A 25,724-nucleotide genomic window follows, 5' to 3' on the forward strand; every position below is an offset into this window, starting at 1 on the left:
GAAATTGATTTTGAAGTCAAAGTAGACTCCCAGATCCCTACATTTGTGGACAAGAGGACTAATTTGTGAATTTAGAGAGGCCTTGACTGGAGGGATGCTCTTTTTAAGAGAGATTTGAAGATGACTAGATTTTGATGAATTAAGGGACAAATTTAAAAAATGAAGGTATAAAGAAAATTCTTTTAGAATTTTGAATTTTGCAGATGGAGTTTTTGCACAATGATGGAAGATGGAAGATTAAATTGATGATGCATTTAATGACATTTAATCAATAAATAACATGATGCAAATGGTGCATCTCATCATCATGAAGATTTCTTGATGATGACGTGCACCATTTTGCCCATTGCAGCATATGTCATGCATAAAGTTTTCATTAGTTTTTAAGAAAAGTCTGAGAATAGTGTTCAGATGCCAAAATGCAGTTTCAGAGCATTCCAACTTAAGTTGGATCTCTTGAAAAAGTCTTCACTTTTGAATTTATAAAAGTTGGCACATGCATTGGTCTGTAGAATCCATCAAAAACTGCAGACACCCAGTATTTCCTGTAATACAGTATTCTTATAAATTTTTTTAAATTATATTCAGTTACTAAAATAAAGGACTAGAGTAACTAGAGTAAAATGCTAGAATTTAATACATTAATGAAGCAGAGCACAGTCTTTATTTAAAAATCTAGCTTGGCATCATAAGTTATATTTTAATGCAGCAAAATCAGACCCTAAGCAAGCCGTTAAGGTTTTGAAAATGAGTTGACTTTCATATTCCTTTATTAATGTTATATATTTGCTACATATACATATATTTGAATTTCTTAAAATTTCATTTTCTTCAGATTCTTCTTGATGTCAAAGCCCTCTTCCAGAATTTACATAGTCTTGTATATATTAGTATTCCAGAAGTAAGTATTATTAAAATTTGTATATAAGACTAATTTGGATAATGGTATGTTGAATTACTATACTTTTTTTAAGGCACTGTCATTAGTATAACCTGATAGCAAACAAATTAATGATGAGAACATTTGAAATTCCTCCAGTCATAGACAGGAATTAAAACCATACGAACCATCTCAAAACGACAAGCCCCTTTCTGTTCAGATGAGTAAGACTTCCATACTTCAACTGGATAATACCATATGGATTAAACCTTTGCAGTCTCCAGCATTATTTTCAGTCTTCTCCATGCAGCACATCTCTGACAATCAAAAAAATGACTAGTTGAAATGTAATATTTCAACTATTTTTAATGCTTTCATGAGCTAATACAGTTTAAAAGCTTTAATTCAATATTTCTTCCTGGATTCTGGAAATATTCACAAAACTTTCCATCCAGATAATTGAAAATATTTTTACTTTAGAGCACCTATTTTGAATTCCTTTTGTTTGTCCTTTTTTTGCAGTGGAAATGCAATGTCCAAAATATCTGCAGAAGTGTCTTCTGACATTTCTTTATGTCAGTTTTTTCATCCAATCCCATGTTAATAATAACACTAAAAAACTCCTTTCGTCCATTTAGTGAAATCGAAACCTAGTCGGAACAGTTGGAAACTTTTTTACTTGTAAGTTTCCTTTTTTCCCCTCATTTTCTTCAGAAAGGTATAGCAATTTTTCAGTTTTGTCAACAGAAAGGCTTTTACGAGATCTTGACAGCATGTCAAAATACTTCATTCTAGCACAGAGTATAGGATTGGCTGCCTCCATCATGACATACAACGTGCTTCAGCGAGCAAAGCATGCCTACTAGCCGACCTTAAGGCTTTGATTCCCGATCCGGTCTACACCAATGTTATCAATACTTTATGTTACCAGGCCGTCAGAGAATCAGATCGTTATTGTGCCTGACAGAAACGTGAGTTCAATAATTTATTTAATGAATCCCAACAATTTCGTTGCCGGCATAATACCCCTCTCACAAATTGTACAGACTTTGTACTGAACCTAAGCAGCAAGCAGTTATCTGCAGAACAAATAAACTTATTGACCCTTGGCATGACATTTGCCGTTCTTCCAGAGCACCCACCGATCACCGACATCGCCTTGGGTGTGGAAGCGAGCTTATCACGCCTCCCGGAAGATACAGCCAACGCTATCCAGTTGAAGACTGCAGCAGTTCTACACCATGCTCGCCCCGTCTCTTCAAACCTCAGCCGTATGCAGATTTCTACTCTCAAGACACTGAAACAGGATTCGTCCATCGTCATCATACCGGCGGACAAAGGCCGTCGTACGGTTGTAATGAACCACACTGATTACATGGCGAAAGCCTTACTGCTTTTATGAGACACTTCCGTCTGCAAACCCTTAGCCGTTAACCCCAACAGAGCTTTGGAACGATGGGAGTCAGAGGTGAATATCCTCATCAACAGCTGGCTGAAACAAGAAAAAATCACACAGTCAACCCGTAATCACCTCCATGCCTCAGATCCCATGGTTTTACGGCCTGCCGAAGGTGCACAAAGAAGACACACCACTAAGACCAATTGTATCCTGCTGTGGATCACCGACTTACGAGCTGTCCAAGTTTGTCTTGAGACTTCTTTCTCCTCTAGTTGGCAAGACCACCTACACCGTCTCCAACAGTGTTGAGTTCATAGAAAGGATCCACTCTATATCCATCTCACAGGATCAAGTCATGGCTTCGTTCGATGTAATATCACTATTTACCTCCATCCCAGTGGAACATGCCATCTCTTGTGCAAAACAACTCTTGGACAACGATGAAACCCTTAGCGACAGAACTAGGCTGATGCCTGATGACATTCCCGCCGCCCTCAGACTGTGCTTAACAGGGGGTGCAATCATGGTTAACGACTCAATCTACCAGCAGATACATGGCATAGCCATGGGTTCCCCTGTCAGCTCTGTCACAGCAAACATCGTGATGGAGGAGTTAGAGGGACGTGCGTTTACACATGCGCCCCTGATCACATCGCCTTTTGGTGTCACTATGTAGACGATGTGTTCGTTGTCATCCCTAGAGACTCAGGTCAACGACTCCTAACCCACCTCAACTCACTATCGTCCTTCATAAAGTTTACGATTGAGCTGGAGTCGAACAACTCTATACCATACCTAGATACACTTGTCCGGCGCGAAGACACATGCTTGAAGACGACAGTTTATCGCAAACCTATGTGTGCTGGCCAATTTACCAACTTCCGGTCAGCACACACGCGGGGGCCACCTCCTCTCCACTGCCCGAACCTTGCTAACTCACGCCTGGACACACTCCAGCTCCGCAGATGAGAGACGCAAAGAGATCACCATAGTCAAAGTAGACCTTATGAAGTGTGGCTATCCCATCGACGTCCTTGACAGGTGTGATCTACAGGCACGCGACAACGTGACGACCAACAGCAACGCCAACAGTGACGAGTCATCCACGAGGGCATTTATCCCATACTACCCCAACCTGTCACAACAGATCGGTAGAATCCTAAAATCATATGGGATAAAATGCATCCAACTCCCAGGCAAGAAACTGCGTTCTCTTATAACACCCGGCGCCACTCTTCTACAGAGCAGTTTGGTCTATCGCATCTCTTGCCGTGACTGCACCAGCTGCTACTTTGGAGAGACTGGACGTCGACTCGAGAAACGTCTCTCAGAACATAAAAGGGCGATCCGTTTGGCAGATGTAGAACACTCAGCTATCGCCGAGCATGTCTGGACAACCCGCCACGACATCGACCCACACCGCGATGTCGTGGTTGTGGACAGGTCCCACCATTACCTAAATCGCACCTGGTTGGAATCGTTAAATATAAAATGCTCGGATGCCTCTTTGAACAGGAACAGTGGTTGCCAAGTTAACCCCATCACAGAGGCAGTAATTCTATCCATAGACAAACGCTGGCCACCATATGTCACAGCCACAAACATCAACAAACAATTAACCACGCGCACCATCCTGGCAGTGCACATCTCTATTCCAACTGCCATTCATGTATTCAATCTGAAGAAGGCTGCCTCCCAGCCGAAAGCTTATTAATGTAATTATGTTTAGTTTGCTCTGAGAAACAAAATAAATTTTCGTAGAGTATAATTTACTTTTGACTTCTATTCTAAAAAAACAAAAACAATACCTCCTGCTGTTAACAATTTAATATAAACATCAGTAAATATCAACCTAGTTTATTGGAATTCAACCTAATTTATATGAAGTGTAAATGGATGGGAGTATGGTAGGAAAACAAATTTTATAATGGAAATGCCAACATTCGTGCAAATTTCTACATAAAACTTGAGGAGGAAATTGGCATGACTGTTACGTGATATGGCACGACTGTTATGTGAGGAAATTGGCATGACTGTTATATGATACATAGAATACTTCCGTATTCTAAGTATTCAGAAGTGTTCTACATATCATATTGAGGTAAAATTCTCTTATTCTCCTACAAATATTGAAATCAACATAGAACGATTGAGCACCATAGCTCTGGTTTTTACTAATGAAGTATAAATGAGTGGCAGTAGAGTAATTGAGCCAGCACACCTGGAAAACAAATTTCACAATAGGAAATGCTGATGGTTGTGCCAGTCAAGACATTTAGACTTGAAGAGGACCAAAAAAAAAGCACTGCCTGCCATTAACAGCTGAATATTAACATAAATTTAGATTTTCAGGTTGTTTATATGAAGAATAAATAGATGGCAGTTCAATAATTGAACAACTACTGGGAAAACAAATTTTATAATTTGTCGTCCTGCTGTACTGGCTGTACTATATTGGAAACGCTGACATTCGCAGTGCAATGACATCAAACTGAAAGAGAATTACGAAAAAACTGTTGAATATAAACATCAATTGAAAATAGTTGGTTGTACAATAATTGTGCCAACACAGCGCTGGAAAACAAATTCCATAATTGGAAATGCTGACAAGTACGGTGGCTGCAACATCGGACTGGAAATGGAATTTTACAATATCATACCCACCATGACATCAGACTGCATAGGGTTAATAAGGATGATAATACAGTAAAATCTCGCTAATACAGACTCGGTTTATACAAAGTACTCATTTATATGAAGTGCATACCATTCCCCCGCGAAAGGATAGTCTTTTCTCTGTAAATATATTCGTTTATTACAAAATTCAGTTAATATGTATTACAAAGTTCTTTTTCACCCCATGAGAAATAAATATTGTTATTTTGTACATTTAATACAAATCTTAGCACAGCTGTCCAATTATTGCCCCTATTATTGCCTCTGGCTACCCGGTTCCTTGCTTCCCGAAGGATGGCACTGACTTGTTAGAACATATTTTTGTGTAAACAAAACCAGTTTATTGTAGCTACAACATAATTGCATTCTGAAAAACATCGTGTTTAATTAACAAAAGAATAAAAACAGTTTTTCTAAGTTGTTTACATGCACGCCCTTGCTCTCCACGGGATTAAGGTCAGTTGCAATTGTTATCAGTTCAAAGAATCTTTTGCTACAATATACAGTAATCTATTTTTTGTTCCATTTTTATCTGAGCTGATGTCTTTTTTGGAACTTGTGTCTTTAAATTAATTTAAAGTTTGTTTTGATTAAATCTCACCTACTAGTGTTGTGGTTACAAAATGTAAACTGTTGGATTTTATTGTTATTTGGTTTTTAGGGGCATTAGCAACTAAGGCCATATTGCTCCGTGAACATGCAGTGGTCATTCCCTGACCATTCCGCATCCTTCATATTTGGTGGTGACGGGCTCGAACCCCGGTCTAATCAAGAAGCGTGTGCTGCACACTGCTGCTCCTTCCCACCTGGCTACGGAGGTGCCTAAACTGTTGGAATTGAGCCTGGAAATTAAACTGAAAATTGTACAAGAGGCTAATAGGATTGAACTTAGCAAAATGGACATTGCAAAAGAATACAAAGGGTACTAGGAAAGTTTGCAATACAGCTTTGTTTATTTAATTTTTTCAAAGTAATTTCCTCTACATTCAATACACCTCTCCATCCTCCGAAACCAATCTTTAAACCAGTTCTGCCAAGTTTCACTAGGGATTAAAGCACACTCGTTGTCCCAAGCCCATAGAAGGTCCTCATCACTGGAAAACTGCCTCCCTTTTAGCTTCATTTTCACATGTGGGAACAGTGCAAAGTCGCAGGGAGCAAGGTCTGGACTGTAGGGAGGGTGCTCGAGAAGTTTCAGTCCTGTCGTGGTCAAATATTCGGTGCAGGCTTTGGCGCGGTGAGCTGGAGCATTATCGTTTTGGAGGTACCAGGTGTCCATTCTTGACTTTGGCCGCAGGTTCTTCATAGATCCAATGACTTTAGGCAGGCATTGTTCGGTATACCACTTAGCTGTGACTGTCTTCTGCGTGTCCAAAACGACACGTTCCACAATTCCACTCGATTTGAAAAATACAGCTATCATTTTCTTCTTTACAGATCGGGATTTCTGACAATTACGGGTGTGTCGTCATCATCAAAGACCCAAACTTTGTTTTGAGCCTTGGTCGGCAGATCATAATAGTACAGCCAAGTGTCGTCACCTGTCACGATGTTGTTCACATACCGAGATTGTCTCTTATCAAACTTTTTTAACATCTCCCGGCACCAAGTCACACGTCGTGTCATCTGCTCTTCAGTCAGTTGATGCGGCACCCAGAGAACAAAGTTTCTTCACGTGCAAATGATCTTGCAGAATCGAACGAATTGCTGGTGCATTTAGGCCCAAAGTATCCTCTATCTGTTGGTAGGTCACTCGCCTGTTTTCGTCAAGCATTTTCCTCACAGCAGTAACGTTTTCCTCCGTAACTGACGTTCGTCGCCTTCCCGGCCTCTCCGAATCCTCCAGAGTGAAATTTCCCCTTTGGAATTCTCTATACCACCTGAATATCGTTGTACGATGTGGACAATCATCATCTAGTGCAAGAGTCATTTCTTCTAAGCACTGGTCTATGGTTAAACCACGCACGAAATTATACCGCAAAACTGTCCTTATCTCATTTCGTGACCACGATGCCATCGCAAGCACTTTACACTCTCACTACTAATGAATAACTGAGCCCATCGACTTGGCGCGGCGGCTACTATGCACGTATGAACATGTCTCAACATGCAGCAACAAGCAGCTTCCTGTGATTCATTGTTGCGTCATATTGCAAAACTTTCCTAGTACCCTTTGTACAACATCCTTTACCTACCTCATCTACAATACTGAAAAACTGAAAAAACTTGAAGAACTTGAAAAAACTGAAAAACTTGAAGTGACACAGCGATAAAAAAAAAAACAGGAAACAAATTCCGGTTCAAAACAAGAGGAGCTCGAAACAAAACATTTCAAGTGGTACCAACAAATGAGTGCATCTAATTTGCCAATATCGGGTCTGATTTTTGCAAGAAACAGCAAATTATTTGGCTCAGCAACATGGAATTAGCAACTTCAAATGCAGCAGTGGCTGGCTCCAAAGATTTAAAGACAGGAATAACTTGGTTTCGTGAAATGTTCGTGGCAAGTATGTATTAGTCAACACAAGGAAAAGGCTACAGACTGGTTGTGTTCTGTATGGTCCATTCTTGAAAAATATGAGGCAAAGGATATTTTTAATTTTGATGAGAGAGATTTATTTTATAATTTGTTGCCAAACAAAACATTTGCTGTTCGAGAAGACTCTTGTTAAGGTGGAAAATTAAGTAAACAAAGACTCACTGTTCTGTTATGCTAAAATTGGAATGGCAATACAAAATTATGCCCACTGGTGATTGGTAAGTTTTCCAAGCCAAGGTATTTTAAAGAAGTTAAGCAACTTCCCTGTGATTATGTGGCCAATAGAAGTGCTTGGCTTGCAGTCAAAATTTTTCAGTCGTTGTTATCAAAAGTGGACAGAAGAATGACTTCAGAAAAAAGGATTCTAGATTGTTGTACAGATTGTTTCTAGATTGTTGTTCAGATGATTCTAGATTGTTGTACAGCACCTTCTGCCGAGACACTTAAGTTGACAAATATACGGATGTTATTTTTAAGCTCCCATTACCATCCATAGCTGAGTGGTCAGAGGCAGGAGTGCAGTAGCACACACTCTTTGAGTAGACCAGGTTTCAAGCCCCTGACTGCTAAATACAGTCGATTTGCCAATCCACACTGGACCAGTGTGACAGATTATGGTCCATTTCCCTTAACATGAATTTTTGCAGAAGCTTCCATCCTGTAGTGGGTGGAAGGCTGCAGTTTGCCTTTTTTTTTTTTTTACCACCAGTTTTATGCAGCCACTGGATCAGGCATTATTTATAACCACAAGGGAGCATATAGAGCCTGCCTGATAAAGTACTTGATCCTCAACATAGGAAGAAGGAAGGGAACAATTTGCAGCTAAATTCGAATGTCTTGGATGCTGTCCATAATTTTGTTATTGCTTGGGACAGTATTGCATCAAGTGTTATAATCAATATCAACTGCTTCACAAAGAGTGGCTTTGGAGAGAATACTATCGAAAAACATGGTCCAGCAGACAAATGTAATAAGCAACATTAAGGAATTTTTTTTTTTTTTTTATGTAAACCCCAAACACGAGAGGTATTAGTACTTAGTACCGTGCTTGGGTTGGAGGTTGAGAAGACGAAAGAAGATATTTGTTGACATTGGACTTGAACTTCTGTAGACTGTAATTTTCAGGAAATACGTATGAAGGAAGGTTGTTCCAGAAAACGGCAGTTGAATGAATAAACGAGGAAGATGAAAAGTTGGTTCTGTGAGTTTGAAGTTGGACAGTAAATGGATGTTGGCTGGTGGCGGCACGTGTTCGGACTGTTTTGAAAGAGAGTGGGAATTATAGAAGACAATTCAGAAGAACAGTGCCCATGGAAGTATCTGTAGAAGAGGCATGTAGCAGAAACAGTACATCTCTGAGAGAGTGAGTGGAGAGACTCTGTTAGAGATAAATCATTAATTAACCTAACTGCCCTCTTCTGAATGGAATCAAGAAGCCTGAGAGAGGTTTTGGGGGCACCACCCCAGATGTGGGAACAATATTCCATGGCAGGGCGGATTTCTGATTTATACAGAGTGAGCAGCTGTTTGGAAGAAAAGTAACACAGAGAGCGAAAGAGAAAACCAAGTTTTTTAGATGCAGAAGGAGCAATATTTGCAATGTGCTTGTGCCAAGAGAGATTAGAAGTCAGGGTAATTCCCAAAAGAGATATATCATTTTGCCTAGAAATTGGAGTGTCACTAAAGATAAGCATAGGAGCAGAAGAATCCTTTTTGCGAGATATAAGACAAGACTGAGTTTTAGAAGGGTTGAAATCAACTGAGTTGTCTTTGCCCCACTGGAGAATTACCTGAAGATTGGCATTTAAGGAATTGGTAGCGGATTTTCGAGAAATTGATGCTGATTGAGCAGGACAAGGTTTCTCAAAATGGAAAGTGGAATGCAATGTGCTATCATTAGCAAAACTATGGATAGGATTTCCAGTCAATGGAAGAAGGTCATTAATATACAAGAGGAAAAGAGTGGGGGAAAGAACTGAACCTTGGGGGACACCGGCATTAGTGGAGAAGTTAGAAGACAGAGAGCCATCTATCATCACCCTCAGTTAGTGATCAGAGAGAAAACTGGATAACCAATTACTAAAAACAGTTGGCAAGCCATAAGATGGAAGCTTGTTTAGAAGACCTTTATGCCAAACACGATTGAAAGCCTTTGAGATGTCAAGAGCAACTACTTGTGTTTCCCTGAACCTTTCTATTGAATTAGTCCATAAATGGGTAACATAAGCTAGAATATCACCAGTGAATCGACACTGACGGAATCCATACTGGCGATCGTTGATCAGATGGAAGGTTTCTAGGTAGTTTAAGAGTTGGCGGTTAATTGATTTCTCCATTACTTTAGAAAGAGTAGAAGTAATTGCAATGGGACGATAATTGGATGGGAGGGATTTGTCACCCTTTTTAGGAACTGGCTGGATATGAACAAATTTCCAAGCAGAAGGAAAAACACCTTTGGAATAAGAAAGTGAAAAAAGGCAGCAAAGAATAGGAGTAAGTTCAGGAGCACAAGTTTTGAGAACAAGTGGAGAAATACCATTGGGACCTGGAGCTTTCTTAGCATCAAGATTCATCAAAATCCTTCTGATATCCTTTTGATGGAAGACCACAGGAGGCATTGAATGGAGCGTGTTGGGAATGGTGGGAGGTGTTTTACCAAGATCATTAATACATGAGTTAGAAGAAAAATGGGATGCTAGCAGGTCAGCTTTATCCTTGGCTGAAGTGACAATAGAACCATCTGGTTTGGACAGAGGTGGGAGCAGAGATGGGCAAAAGTTGCGGCCAATAGCTTTGGCAAGAGACCAGAATGCTCAGCTACCATTAGGGCAAGAAGCAAGTTTTCTACTCTTAGCCTGTTCAAACTCTAGTTTGGACTGATTAATAACTGCTTTACAATTGTTGCGAGCTTTGAAACTGTTGTGAGAAAATTAAACTGGAGAATTAGAAACAAGCCAATTACGATATGCAACATTCTTCTCTTGAACAGCCTTAACACATTTATTGGAAAACCAAGGTTTAGATAAAGAACGGGATTTTAAAGTGGAGTGTGGGATAAAGGATTCCATTCCTGCAAGAATAATTTCACTGACACGATCTGAGCAAACGTTGACATCAGGAGTTTTGAAACAGTAATCCGACCAAGGAAAAGAAGAAAAGAAGTCTCGCAGGTCATCCCATTTTGCATTCTTGTAATGCCAAACAACACGAGGTTGGGAATAGCCATGAGATAAAGGTTCCATTGGAGAAGAGACAATCACCAAGTTGTGATCTGAAGTGCCTAAAGGACCTCTCACTTCAGCCGTGTGCTTAGAAGGGTTGTTTGTGAGAAAAAGATCAAGCGTATTGGCTGTATGATTAGGATTGTCTAGTATTCTTGTAGATAAATCTGTACAAGGTCATTAGTAATTGCAAAAGCCTCAGCATCTCGACCAGCTGGGTCGGTGTGACTAGAAAACTGAACCAGCTGGGGTTGTGAACATTAAAATCACCAAGGAAAATTACCTCACTGTTAGGAAAGTTGGACTGGAGAAAGTCAAGTTGAAAAGGGAGGAAGTCAAAGAGCTCCAAGTGATTAGTGGAATTGGGAGAACGGCAGAGACAACAGATGAATTTGACAAAATGAGGTAGACGGATTTTAAGCCAGAGAAGATCAAAGAGAGGAAATTCCAAATTGCCAAGTCTCTGACAGGGAATATCAGAACGGACATATGCACAAGTACCACCTTTGAGGCGAAAGGAATCATACAGGAAATAATTTGGGCATCTGAGATGAGCAGTAGCTGAATCAACCGATAACTGAGATTCTGTCAGAAAAAGTACATGGGGTTTGGCAGACTGCAAGTGGAAATGGACATCGTTGAGATTAGAATTGAGACCACGTATATATGTGAATTGAATTATGAAGTGCTTGGGAGGTTTAGATCTTTTCGCAGATAAGCTTGCTCTATTAGTTTGACAATTCATGGTGTATTCAATAGTAAGAAAAAGTGGGTGGGACATGCTGTATGAAGTAATGAAATTTTTGGAAATGGCATACATATGGCAAGAATATACCCAGACCCTTGACATGACGTGGCCTCGACAATGCTCCCTGCATACACACTACTCGGACTCCCTCCGGTCACTATCTGGGAGAGTAGAGGTAGCAAGATTATACACTAGCTGATCCGGAAGCCTCCTAGACAGTTACCAATAGGTTCGGTCCAGTGTACTAACTAGCGGCAGGCCTGCAAACACCGTTTTAGAGCTGTACCCTTGAAATGTAAGGAATAATTGATCTCGCCACGATGTTCATCATAACCTCAAAAGTCATCAATCATACTGCATGATGGAAGAGATAGGGATGGGTTGACCGGAACTTAGCTCTAGAGACTAAATATGGGTTCCACCACTTCAAGCCTACAATAAGCAAAGTGGTGGTATTGCACCGGTTGATGAGAGTCATCAACCACCTGGTACTGCCTGGTAACATAGAGGGGTGGCATTCCTCCATGTGGTGCGGGTGCCACACCTCGACCCCTGCTTACGTTGGTTCACACCTGAGTGGTCCCCCACCATGTACTTGTGCATAGTGATTATACCCAGGATTACTAACAGCCCCACCATCGTGAAGGTGCGAGCAGAGGATTTGGCTATCACAGAACGTCTGGACTTTGCCGAAATTGGGTCCACTTGACTTGAGTGTCACCCGAATATCAGTTTCATCATTGTTTTAGACTCCCAGGTAGCAAGTACAGCTTGTCTGGCATATCTGAGAGAATGTCTGTGACAAACCCAAGGACCAAGAATGGGGGAATTTGAAGGAACAATGAAATTTGTTGGTGAATTTAAAGAGTTTGTGAAGGTACATGTTTCTACCACAGCAATGCAATACCAGAAGAGCTGCTAAGCACCAAGCAAAACGATGATGTTTTTTTTTACCAGCAACAGCAAAGGTGAAGAAGCACACACACTCACTACCATCTAAAAAGGATGCCCAAAATGCATTGAGGATAATAGAGAATGTGTTGACCTGCAGTAACGTTGATAAAGAAACAACTATTGCATTTGATAACGTCTGTGCTGTTGTTAAAAATGCATATAGGATCCCGCCTCGGGCTTGGATCAAAGTACTGTAAAAACCTTGGGAGGTGCACTATGGCCACAGAAGCCGATGCGCCAACAACTACAAAAAAAAAAAAAAAAAAAAAAAAAAGCATATAGGACAAAAACTGTGCAAACAACATTGGATTCTTTCTTTAAATTAGATTAATTTATCAAAAAGTTAATGGGCTGTATGTCTCCTTTTATATTAAGATTAATTCTTTTACTGTGATACTCAAATATTGTATATATCAAAATATATACTGTACAATATTTTCGTTTCTGTTAATTGCTTTTCTCTTAGTTTATCTTACAAATAAAATAAAATCATTAAAAAGTGTGTTTATCCTACTGTATTGTTAGACAAAGCTTTTTGTTTTTATTATTTTTTATTTTAATTATTTTATTGTATTAATTTAAATTAATTTTTTTTATTTATTTTTGATATAAAAAAAATAATAATAACAAAGGTAAAATTTTGACACTTTTGGGGGACCTCGCTATTACAAAACATGAAAATTTAGGTCCCTTGAACTTTGTATTAACGAGATTCTACTGTATGTGCCTTTGGCTGCTTTCATACATTTTTGCACTGAAGCAAATGTGGCAGTGCTTATTGTCACAATCAACTAATAAAACTAACAATTTTTACATCTTTAGTTTTGGTTGCTTGTGGCAGTAAACAGTGCTCTGTCAGCTTGTGTCTGTGTGAGTGTAGCCTTTAGCCTAAACATGGTAAGTACCTTAAAAATGTACCCTTTTTTATGAGGAGGAACTTGTCCTGATTGTACTTTTACTTCAATTTACTTCAAATAAAATTTATATAAAGCATGCATGATTTATAGCAGGGGTGGCCAGCTTAATTTGTGATGTGATCTACTTTTTTCCTTTAAAATGTGCCGCGATCTACCATCTCAAAAATTTCATTGCACAAGGTTAAAAAAGTTAATCAGCACATATTGAAAAATGGTGTTTATAAATTTAATTTAATTTTTTCAATAAAATGTTTGAATGAGTTAAAGATATCAAGACAAGTTCCTCCTCATAAAAAAAAGGAGGAATGAAACCATACCCAGCATTTCTTTTAATGAAACCATACCCAGCGGTTCTTCTCTAGTGGCAGAATCATCGAAAAACATACTAGCAAAAACGAGCAATCACTGTATCACTGACGTCTGTTGATTCATCTAGTTGCAATTATTCGCTCACATTTTTACTCATTTTTTCGACACTTCACATCACAGTATTTCGAGATAATTGCAGATCTTGAAGGGCACTTTTAATTTCATTTTGTTCTTAAAATTTTCAAAAAGAGAATTTGTTATTTCTAAAAATGCTTCTTTGATGAATTGACCATCAGAAAATGATTTGTATTTTTTTGCAAGAAGATGACTCACTTTAAATGATGATTGTAAATTAGTTGTCACGAAGAAATTTTGTTGCGTGAATAATCTGGATTTAAATTCCAATTTATTTTTTCTATTTTCTATTTTTCTATTATTTATTTTTTCTATTTGGCGGAAAATCCGATTGGTATTTACCATGGAGTGTGTTGAAGTGCCTTTCTAAATTTCCTTTTTTGGGTATAGCCACGGAAGCATTGCAAATCAAACAGCAACATTTTATTTCACCATTACAAAAAAGTATTCTAGTTCCCAATCTTGATGAAAATGATACGTTTTACTCTTTTTTTGTAGTATTCATTTTAAATCAAAAGGTATTAAATTAACATATAAGTACTGTCCAGTTATTAAATCAGCAAAAGCAATGCTTACTGATTAAAACACTTTATAAGTTGCGCGAACCAGAAAAATATTCTGTCTTAACAGCTAACGTAGGATAATTGATGGAGAGGATTCCCGAATGAGGCAGTTGTTTCCAAAATAACAGACAAACATGCCACCATTTATTGCTCTGTTTGGTTATATCCTTACAAGAATCAGTTTTGAATGCCTTTGTGATATTTCTTTAAAGCTATTTCTGGAGGTCCCGACCATAAAACAATAAAAATAATTTGCACTTTTCTGTTAGTGCAATCTAATTATAAACAAATAGTAAACACAGTCTTATTGCATTTGCAATAATACCAACAGCTGTAATTCTGTGGTATTTTACGTTATTATGGTGAAATGTGTTTCTCCTTCAATGAAATCTTCAATCATGCAAAAAAAAAAAATAAAAAATAAAAAAATAAATTTTCAAAAGCTGCTCTTCATTCCTATTTTTGAAGCTTTGTAAAAAAAATAATAAATAATGCGCAATATAAAACTTTGTTAGTATACCTGGCCGCGCAAATTGAGGGATGACTTTATATTTAAAATTTGCCATGATCGACCAAAATTAAAGCCGCGATCAGCTCGTTGGCCACCCCTGATTTATAAGGTTTGCATTAATATTGTAGTTTTCTGTAGGGGGAACCTAACCCTCTCTCTCTTTGAGACATTAATACAGGGTCTCAAAACCTGTATTAGTCATTGCTTCATTGACACTGCAAAATATAAAAATAAAAATAGTTTGGAAAAAAAAAAAAAAAAAAAAAGGAATCCCATGTTATAGCATTCTTTAGGATTAACGCGTCCACCAAAATGCGCAATAACTGGAGTTTTTTTTTCCTGTATATATAAATAGAGAATACTATAAATACTCTAAGCTTACAGCATTCTTTAGAGAATACTCTAAAGAATACTGTAAGCCGAACTTTTTTTTTTTTGGATCTATTTTTTATATTCATCAACATCCTGGTAGATATGTTAAAAAAAAAAAAAATTGAGTGTTTGAATCCACCAATAAATGGGAAAACACTGAGTTGTAAGGAGTGGCCTTATTCAATGTGAAATAAACAAATATAACTTGTGTTGGAAATGATTTCTGTGAAATAAACAAATTGCTCCGTAAACAATTCCTGAAATTTAGTCTGTCATTTCTTTTCCAAAACCAAAACTAAGAGAAAGGAGGGTTGTATCTGGAGTTACTACTTCTTGAAATCTTAGCATTAGCATTAATAGAGGCATATGATGCAAGAAAGCAAGCTTATGCAGCATCAGCCAAAAAAAAAAAAAAAAAAACGCCACTCCCATTTTACCTCTCTGTTCGTTTCAAATACCTGTCCAGCTCAGCCTTAAATTTATTTAGGCTATCGACTTCCATAACAAATGATGGAAGTCTGTTCCACCAACCAACTACCTGCTGACTAAAGGCAAACTTCTGTACATCTATCCTACATCTGTCTTTCCTCAATTTGAATTTATGCCCTCTCAGGTGATTATTCTGAGCAAGAGGAAGAATCCCATCAGCATTGAGCATGCTCAAACCATTCAAGACTTTATACCTCAATCAGATCACCTCACAAATGCCTAGTCTCCAGACACTATAATTTGCAAAATTTAATGCTTTCTTCATAAGAGCAACCCTTTGTTCCATTCACTAATCTTGTTGCCCTTCTCTGTACTCGTTCCAACAGCTCTACATCCTTCTTAAAATGAGGCCTCCAGACCAATACAGTACTCAAGATGTGGCCTGACCATTGCCTTATACAAGGGATAATCACCTCCTCATCCCTGCTAGAAAAATTCGTGTATATCATTGACAAGACACTATGAGCTACTCTTGCAGACTGGCGCCTCCGTAGCCAGGTGGGAAGGAGCAGCAGTGCGTAGCACACGCTTCTTGATTAGACCGGGGTTCGAACCCGTCACCACCAAATACGGAGGATGCGGAAAGGTCATTCAGGGAATGACCACCGCATATCCCGGAGCAATATGGCCTTAGTTGCTAATGCTCCTAAAAACCAAATAACAACAACAACAACAACTCTTGCAGACTGTCTGCACTGGTCAGAAAACTTCGTATCTGCCTGCACAATTATCCCGAGGTCCTTTTTGTTCTCTGCCATTGTCAGTGTAGTACCACAGAGTTGATACATCACTCTGGGGTTACTGTTTCCCATATCTAGTACTTTACACTTGTCAATGTTAAACTTCATTTGCCACCTCTCAGCCCATCTGCTCAACTTTTCTAGATCCTGTTGCAGCACCGCACTGTTATTAGTGTCCTTTACAACCCTGCCGACCTTCGTAACGTCTGCAAACTTGGACATTAAGCTTGATATATACCATCATCAATATTATTTATAAATACAGAAAACAACAATGGACTCAACACTGAACCCTGAGGGACTCCACTAATAACATTAGTCCATGATGAGCGCAGTGTCCGTTGATTACCACTGTCTGTCTTCTCCCACTCAACCATCCCTTTATCCCTAGCAGCAATTTGCCTCCAATGCTACACTGCTCCAATTTGTTCGGCAGTCTTCCGTGTGTAACAGTATCAAAAGCCTTTCTAAGATCCAAATATATGATAGCAAAGTTATTCCCCACATCCAGTTCCTTTGTGACCACATCATAGTATCCAATCATATTGGTCAGACAAGATTTCCCCTTAACAAAACCATTCTGTGTCCGAGCTATAACTGTGATCACTGAAGTCTTGTCTAAATGATCCTGCAGTGCCTCTTTAAGCAGTGCCTCCATTAATTTTCCTGGAACAGAAGTTAAACTAACAGGTCTATAATTACTTGTGTCGCCCTTTGATCCTCTTTTTTGAATTGGGGTCACATTTGCATATCTCCAGTCCATGGGTACCTCCTCTGAGTCCAAGGAAGCTCTGATAATTATGGCTAAGGATTTGCTTACTTCCTTTGCTGCCTCCTTTAATATAACTGGATAGATGTCATAGATCCCATACACCCTGGGTGCCTTTTTTATGTTTATCTTCAACAATTTCTCCTCCATTTTCCTCTCAGTTATTACAAAATCATCTAGCTCACTGCCAGAGTTTAACTCACCTCTGGCATTCCCCTCCCTGAATAACTCCTCATGGGTGAATGTAGATACAAAATATTCATTTAGTTTGTTAGCCACCTGAGCAGGATTATCAACAGTTGAACCATCAATATCCAGTGGATCAATCTGATTCATCCCTTTACTTCTAGAGTTTACATAGGTAAAGAATTCTTTTTTGCGTTTCTTTGTATCCTTTACCAAAGATTTCTCATAATCTGCCTTTGCCTGCCTAATCTCCTTTGTGACTTGGTTACAGACCAGCTTAAATCTGTCATAGGCTTCCATGTCACCCATTCATTTATATGTATCCCATGCATTTTTATTCTCTGCCATATGTCTCATTAGTTCATCTGATATCTATTTAGGCCTAAACCTTGAACAATATTTCTTAGTTGGTATGTAAAGCCTAGTAGCTTCCAAGAAAATTCTTTGAATGCTTCTCATTTTGAATTTGCTGTTGGTAACATCATCAGTTGGTCCCACTGTATAGAATTTAAATACTGTCTCAGACCACTGTAGTCGCCTTTATGAAAGCAAAAGCCCTTCCCTTTACCCCTAATGGTAGTTAACTCTTTGAGTAAATCCCACTTCAGCACACTGTGATCACTGCCACCTAGTGGTTCCTTTATCTGCAGATTCGTAATGCATGAAGAATCACTACTGATAATCAAATCAAGAGTATTACTCCCTCTAGTTGCCTCCCGAACATGCTGATGTAGAAAACAATCATCCAATAAATCCACAAAAGCCTTGCTAGTGTGTGAGTGACCAACCCACAAATTCTAGTCAATATCTGGAAAATTAAAATTCCCCATTATAAGACTCTGATTTACTGGCCCACTCTAATTCCCTATACAGTTTCTTATTATACTCATCAGAGTGATTAGGCCTATAACACACGCCTAGTCTCAATTTTGATCTCCCAGTGCTTATGTCACACCAAACTGACTTGACACTGCACTGTCCAGCGATGTCGACTGCTTCACTTCCTTGGATTTTGTGTGTTTCTTAATTAATTGCATAACCCCTCCTCCCTTCCTATCCTTTATATCCTTCCTGTACAGATTGTACTCCCCAAATTCCAGGTCTGCATTTCTTATATCTTAAAAAAAATAAATGATATAAGTGGGAAAAAATTTTAAATGGGAGTGCTGTAGACATTAAAAAAATTCATGGTGATTCATAGGATTGACCATGGGATCAGAAGAAAAGAATGCTAAGAGTAGGATAGCATTGTAAGTGAGACTGTTATAACAGGAGTTTACTGTGTATGTGTGTGTGTGTGTGTATTTCATTATAATTTGTGAAGTAATAAAAATTAAATTTTTGTCCAATTAATCCACAGCAGTATAGTGTCACACTTGTCTTTGTTTTGCATTTGTATCTTTTAGACTTTGCATATTGTAATGTTTTTGTGTTAATGATTTTTCTTATTATATGCCGGTATATTCTCTCACGACTTTCATACTAAGAGAGTCATTTCTAGTAAGCAAGCCTGTGGCTAAAAAAGATGTGTAATATGCAAAAAGCCATAGTTTAGAAATCATATTACATGTGGTTTGTCACCTTAAAGCTAATTCTAGTAGTTCTGAAATTGCATGTACAATTGTCCAGAACATTTATGACTGTCATTGCATATACAGCACTACTTTCTTACAAGAAAACTATGCAGAAACAGAATCCTCTTTTAGAGAAGATAGAACATTTCTTAGAATGCTCATTGGGCCAATTAATATTTTCATACTGTATTTTTTTAATTGTTATACATATGCATTCATGGCTCCTTTGATTAATGCTCTAAATGTATTCCATAAATCCTTTATATTTGTTGCCCTACCTGTACCATCTGTCCGGTTAATAGAGGCTATAGTATCTTAAACTATGACAGTGTCCTTTTCTGAAATTAATCCTCCCTAATTTTAATAGCCCTGAATTCCCCCCCTCCCATTATCTCTGTTCAGTCCACGAAACTAATCTTACTGAACAGTGAGGCTTCAATTTTCTAGTTACGTGGATCCAACTGGTTGAGATGATGTGATTTTTGCAATTACTAATGACCTTATAGAACTTATTCACTTGCCTACCAGAGTACTAGACAGTTCTAACATCCGTGATCTTTTCTCACTAATAAACCTTAAAAATATTATCATAATTTTTCTTGAACAACTGTACTGCTTGCTATTTTTAGCTGAGCTTTGGAATTTAAGACCAAATCAAGCTGCATCACTTAGCAACCTGTGCAATTGACTTGGTGGTCAGTAAAGCCTGTTCAGTTTTGCCTATGTAACAATGGATGTACACGCAAGAAACTCAAGAACCACTAATGTTATTAGTGGAGTCCCTCAGGTTCAGTATTGGGTCCATTATTGTTTTCTGTATTTATAAATGATATTGATGATGGTATATCAAGCTTAACGTCCAAGTTTGCAGACGATACGAAGGTTGGCAGGGTGTCAAGGACAGTACTGTCACTATGTTGCTGCAACAGGATCTGGAAAGGTTGAGCAGATGGGCTGAGAGGTGGCAAGTGAAGTTTAACATTGACAAATGTAAAGTACTACATATGGGAAACAGCAACCCCAGAGCAACGTATCAACTCTGTGGTACTACACTGGCAGTGGTAGAGAATGAAAGGGACCTGGGGTGGTTGTGCAGGCAGATATGAAGTTTTCTGAGCAGTGCAGACGGGCTGCAAGAGTAGCTCATGGTGTATTGTCGATGATATATAGGAATTTTTCTAGCAGGGATAAGGAGGTGATTATTCCCTTGTATAAGGCAATGGTCAGGCCACACTTAGAGTACTGTATACAGGTCTGGAGGCCTCATTTCAAGAAGGATGTAGAAATTCTGGAACGAGTACAGAGAAGGGCAACAAGATTAGTGAATGGAACAAAGGGGGTGCTCTTATGAAGAAAGGCTTAAGTTTTGCAAATTACAGTGTCTAGAGACTAGGCACCAGTGAGGTGATCTGATAGAGGTGTATAAAGCCTTGAATGGTTTGAGCATGCTCAATGCTGATGGGATTCTTCCTCTTGCTCAGAATAATCACCTGAGAGGGCATAAATTCAAATTGAGGAAAGACAGATGTAGGATAAACGTGAGGAAATTTGCCTTTAGCCAGCGGGTAGTTGGTTGGTGGAACTGACTTCCATCCCTTGTCGTGGAAATTGATAGCCTAAATAAGTTTAAGGCTCAGCTGGACAGGTATTTAGAACGAACAGAGGGGTGAAGTGGAAGTGGGTATTTTTTTATTTATTTATTTAATTTAATTAATTAATTAATTAATTTTTTTTTTTTTGGCTGATAATATGCATAAGCTTGCTTTCTTGCATCAAATGCCTCTACTAATGCTAATGCTAGAAATACTGTGTATGCTTCTCTCAAATTTTGTTTCTGTTTCAAGAAAACATCATCTGAAGTGTATGAAATGTTAAAAGAGGCTTATGTTGAATCTATACGTCCATATAGTACACCTTGCAGGTGGTTTAGAATGTTTAAAGATGGACTTGATTTAGTTACAAAGGTCGGTAGTCCTGAAGCTCCAGTCAATCAATTAAACAATCCAAACTCAATTTTGAACAGACTAAGAGTAGAAAATTTGCTTCTTGTCCAAATGGTAATTGGGCATCATGCTTTTTGTCCAAGGCTATTGGCAGAAACTTTTCATCTATACTCCTGTCCACCTGTTACAACTTGATGGTTCTATTGCATCATCAGCTAAAGATAAAATTCACTTACTAGCATCCTACTTTTCTTCTAACTCTTGTTGTCGACTTAAATCTTCTATCTACTAACTTTTGTTGTGCTATCATATGCTGGAGGGTTTGGTCTTTTCCTCTTCATGCTGACCAGGCGTCTTGAAGAGAACCACTCTACACGTTCGTTGCCACCTAAGTGATGTAACAGGGCTTACCATCGAGAAGGTGTGCATGAGTGGATTTTAGGGAGGCAGGCCAACCGGACTTCTCTTAAATCTTCTGTAATAGAAAGATATTGGATCCATCAGTGTTTTAGACTGAGTGTCTGATAACACACAGGATACCTGTTCCCCTCTAAGCCCCTGATTTTTAATAGTAATTCCCAATTACAGTTTCTAAATGCATAATTCATATCAGGCCATTTCACTTTATTGAAATTGAGCTTCTGTTTTCGTTCTAAATCCGTATCTTTAACCGATCTCTTCTTGATGGAAAAAGCCACGGGAACGTGATCTGATTTGAAAAGATTAGTTGGCTTAAAGACCATCAAAGGAAAGTTAGTGAAGACTAAATCCAAGTAGTTTTCATATCTAGTTGGAAATTCACAGATCTGATTCAAATTTAAAGAGATGAAAATTTTTTGAAATTTACCTTTAAGTATCCAAACATTACTTGGATTGGCATTACATCCATTCTAGGCATGTGGCATATTAAAGTCCCCTAAAACAATTAAATGGTCTATTCCCAGATGTTGATTAAGAATTTGGTCGATAGTGTTCTCAAATTATATCATAAGATAGTTATCTACAGGTGGTGGAAGGTAGACAAGCATAACATAGCAGGTATAAGAGCCACTGCCCAGTTGGAGAAAAATACTTTCAATGTTAACCAAGACTGATTTTTGAGATAGGAATCTCTTTTTGGCAAACAATCATGAGCCCACCACCTCTCTTACCCAGTCTATCCCTACGAATAACAACAAAGCCCGGTGGGACCAATTCACTGTCCTTAACATCCTGAGTTAGCCATGTTTCCACTAAAAAGTAGATGTCGTACTTCTTGTAATATAAGGGAATGTGTCTTTATAGTTGGTATTGTTTAGACATTGCACATTTTGATAATAACATAGCAAATTATCTTGTAAATTATTCTTATTCTGCCTAACTGGAATCCTATTTTCCTGTGTTTTTTTTGATTGTCTGCAGTTGCTATTTATTTCCGTTTTCAATATTCGTAGTTGAGGATGGGTTTATTGATTTTGTCCTTGTACTTAATTCTTGTGAAAAGGCAATATCAATGTTCCTTCGGTCCAATTATTAGTGTCCAGAATTTTTGCTTCATTGTCCTCACTATATGAAACTTTAAAGGATGCGTACTCTGTGGAAACCTTGCTTTCAGTTTGGTTACCTGAACATTTGAGTTACAAAAGCTGTTAACTTTTTCTTGTAATTCTCTTTCAGTTGTGTCTGGGGCCAACCTTGAGACAAATATAGCCTTTGGCTTTGGAATAACTTTATGCTTTTTGTTTTTTTGAAGCCCCAATTTGTAGTTGACAACTCGGATTCAAGATTTTTTTACTGCTAGAGTACATTCTTTCAATTTTGTCTGTGTTATCTGCTTCTGCGTTGTCACTGCCATTTTCCATATCCCTTTTTAATATCTCGGCATAACTATGCTTTGTCTGTGCCTTGACTGTATAGGTTTCTTTTGTGTTGGCGTGTGCATCAATATTTTCCTTATATTTATTTACATTCTCTGAGATTTGAGTCTTGTTTCAGTGAGTTACACTTTCCAGTCGACGCCCTTTGTTTTTGCTGGTTTTGCATGTTTCTAAGGTTGTGTTCAGCTTGTGTTTCTCTTAATTGAATTGGTCCTTTATCGTCTCTCTTCTTCCGTTTTGTCCCTAATGTTAGTTCATCCTCTGTTTGGTTATACTTATGCTCATAAAGTTTCACCCCTGATTCTGGGGTTTGAGTGCTTGAATTTTTTCCCCCGGTATTTAAGGCAGATTCATTAGATAGTTCTGGATCCCAAATATTCGAGTTTCCTGTATTCTTATTCGCATAACCAGATTCCGGGCAATTTTTGTCTGGTGTTGTAGCGATGTAGAGAACTAAGTTTGTCATATTGTTGGAGGTGATTTCGTTACTGCCATTTATAAATGCGCATCCTTTTTCATGTAACCTCACATTGTTAGGGTTTTGAGGTGGATTTCCTGGAGTTGTAGGTGAATCGGGAACACCTTTTTTTGTAGTATGTGTGGATATATCCCTCTTGTACTGAGGCCTGTTAGAAATTTCCAGAATAATGTTGTTTTTGTTATTCTCTCTTAGTAATTCCCAAAGTATTTGAAAGGAGCCGATAATCGGTGGATTGTTAGCGTCATTAGAAATTTGGCCTTCGCCTGCGAATGACATTTCTTGACCTTTTAAGCCAAATTCTCTGCTAGTTAATGGCACCTTGCATTGTTCGGCAGGATTTGCGTTTTTGAAACAATTCAATTCAGGCCAGCAACGAATTGTATATCGATGTCAGTGTGATCACTCGATGCAGCTTTCAGGGTCTCTCCCGAGTTGTAGTTTGTTGTTAGTTCCGTGTGTTGTTTTGTAGTGTTGGTTATCAAATTCGTTAATTCAAGATTGCACTTTTTACAGTCGGAAAGTTCATGTAGCACACCTTGCAACTTTTCGTATAGCGTGTCATACCCATTTGCCAATGATTTTTGAAAAATAAATATCTCGGGCCATTTGTCATATAATCCACTAATCTGGTTTGCAAGATATTGTCCCTGTGACTGTAGGTCTCTCTTGAGCTCTTTAAAGTCAGTGACGAAAGCGAGAAACTCCTGTTCGATGTTTAAGTTAAACCCTGACGTTGGTGCATCATTCAGCATCGAGTATGGCAATGAGGAGTTGTGCATGCCATTTGAGAAGGCTGGGTAGGTATCAAGTTGAGTCTCGTTAATAGACATTTCTTGATATTCTTTACTACTTGTGTTATCTTGGGTGAGCTTGCAAATAATACATCTAAAGTGTGCCTTAGACTGTGATGACATTTTTTTGTAATACAGTCGATTCCGGTTATTTGGGACACATTGGGACTAGTACATTTTGGCCCGATTAAGCGGCTGCCCCAATTATCCGAAGTTTCACGTAATAGCTAAAAATACAATGGACCCCCGCTTTTACAATTGGTTCACTGTACAATCAAATCATGTTACGGATGGACTCACCATAGTAAAGTACCGTTCACTATACGATGTGTAGTAAGTGGCGGTCATTTTGATCATGTTTGTGAATTGAATTTTAATTCTATTAAACAGCAATTCTAATTAGCGAAAATAGGAGGAATATCCACAGGCTATAAAAGTAAAGATATATTAAGTACAAAGTTACCCGCTATTACCTTACCAATTAAAAAATTAAATGATAAGTGAAAATCGGAAGAATATACGTAATAATCGGAATAATTAATATGTACTGTAATATGTATATACTAACTAGTTGACATTTGTGGGTGGTGATTAAAATTTAAAACAGTAAAAAGATAAGCAATCAATAACAAAGAACATGGCACACACAAATGGCAAGTAACACAATACTCGCAAATGAGAACGGAGTAACAAGTTACAAAGCTTTAAAAATAGGAATGAAGAGAAGATTCTGAATGTTAATTTTTTTATATGATTGAAGATTCCATGGAAGTGTAAACACATTTCACCATAATAACCCACAGAATTCCAGTGGTCGGTATTATTGCAAATTCAATAAGATCGAGTTTACTATCCGTTTATGATAGATTGCACTAACAGAAAAGCCCAATAAACAGGTGACTGCTAATTGTTTTTATTGTTTTATGGTTGTCCAATTTTATGGTTTTAAGGTCAGAGACAATCGTAGGGTAATCTCCAGTGCTGCGGTCTCCTGCCCCGATTAAACATGTTGTCCCAATTAAGCAAAGTTTGGATTGTGTTTTTTTTTTAAAGATTTGCCCCAAATAAACAGCTGCCCTGATTAACCGGTGGCGCCTCCGTAGCCAGGTGGGAAGGAGCAGCAGTGCGTAGCACACGCTTCTTGTTTAGACCCCGGGTTTGAGCCCGTCACCACCAAATACGGAGGATGCGGAAAGGTCAGGGAATGACCACCGCATATTCCCGGAGCAATATGGCCTTAGTTGCTAATGCTCCTAAAAACCAAATAACAACAACAACAAAACAAATAACCGGAATCCGCTGTATTTAATCGTATTACAACAAGGTCCTACTAATTCATTGCAAGAGCTACAAATCAGGAAGTCTTCAACTTATCGTTGCATATTGAGCAAACCTTGAGTTTCTCCATAGTAATATGGAAATACGTGAAAACAAAATCACGTGAAAAACAGTCTTAAACAAGATTTGCCGTGACCTTTTGGATTGTCCCCCTAACAATTAGAGAGCGCAGTTGCAACAATGAAAGAGTTACTTACAGTAATGAGAAGATGACCCTGGGGAGGGTGAAGTTGGTGGGGGTGATGTTCCTAAGTAGATCCGTTCTAGATGAAGCAGCGGATGGCCCGGGAGGAGAGAAGGGCGACCTTGGTGCTGGCTTGGAATGCGACTGAG

At 38.4% G+C, this 25,724-nt stretch overlaps 1 protein-coding gene across 1 annotated transcript in view; it reads left to right on the plus strand.

Annotated features, from left to right (window-relative positions):
* Nucleotides 1-25,724, plus strand: part of PpD3 (protein phosphatase D3) — a 246,514-nt gene that overhangs the window by 116,272 nt on the left and 104,518 nt on the right. The window contains exon 6 of the mRNA XM_090368865.1: nt 836-901. Coding sequence (XP_090224991.1) covers nt 836-901 — 66 coding nt within the window. The remainder of the gene's footprint in view (nt 1-835; nt 902-25,724) is intronic.

This window comes from Mastigoproctus giganteus, chromosome 2, assembly GCF_048544385.1.
Source record: "Mastigoproctus giganteus isolate SK-2022 chromosome 2, ASM4854438v1, whole genome shotgun sequence".
Lineage (NCBI taxonomy): Eukaryota > Metazoa > Arthropoda > Arachnida > Uropygi > Thelyphonidae > Mastigoproctus > Mastigoproctus giganteus.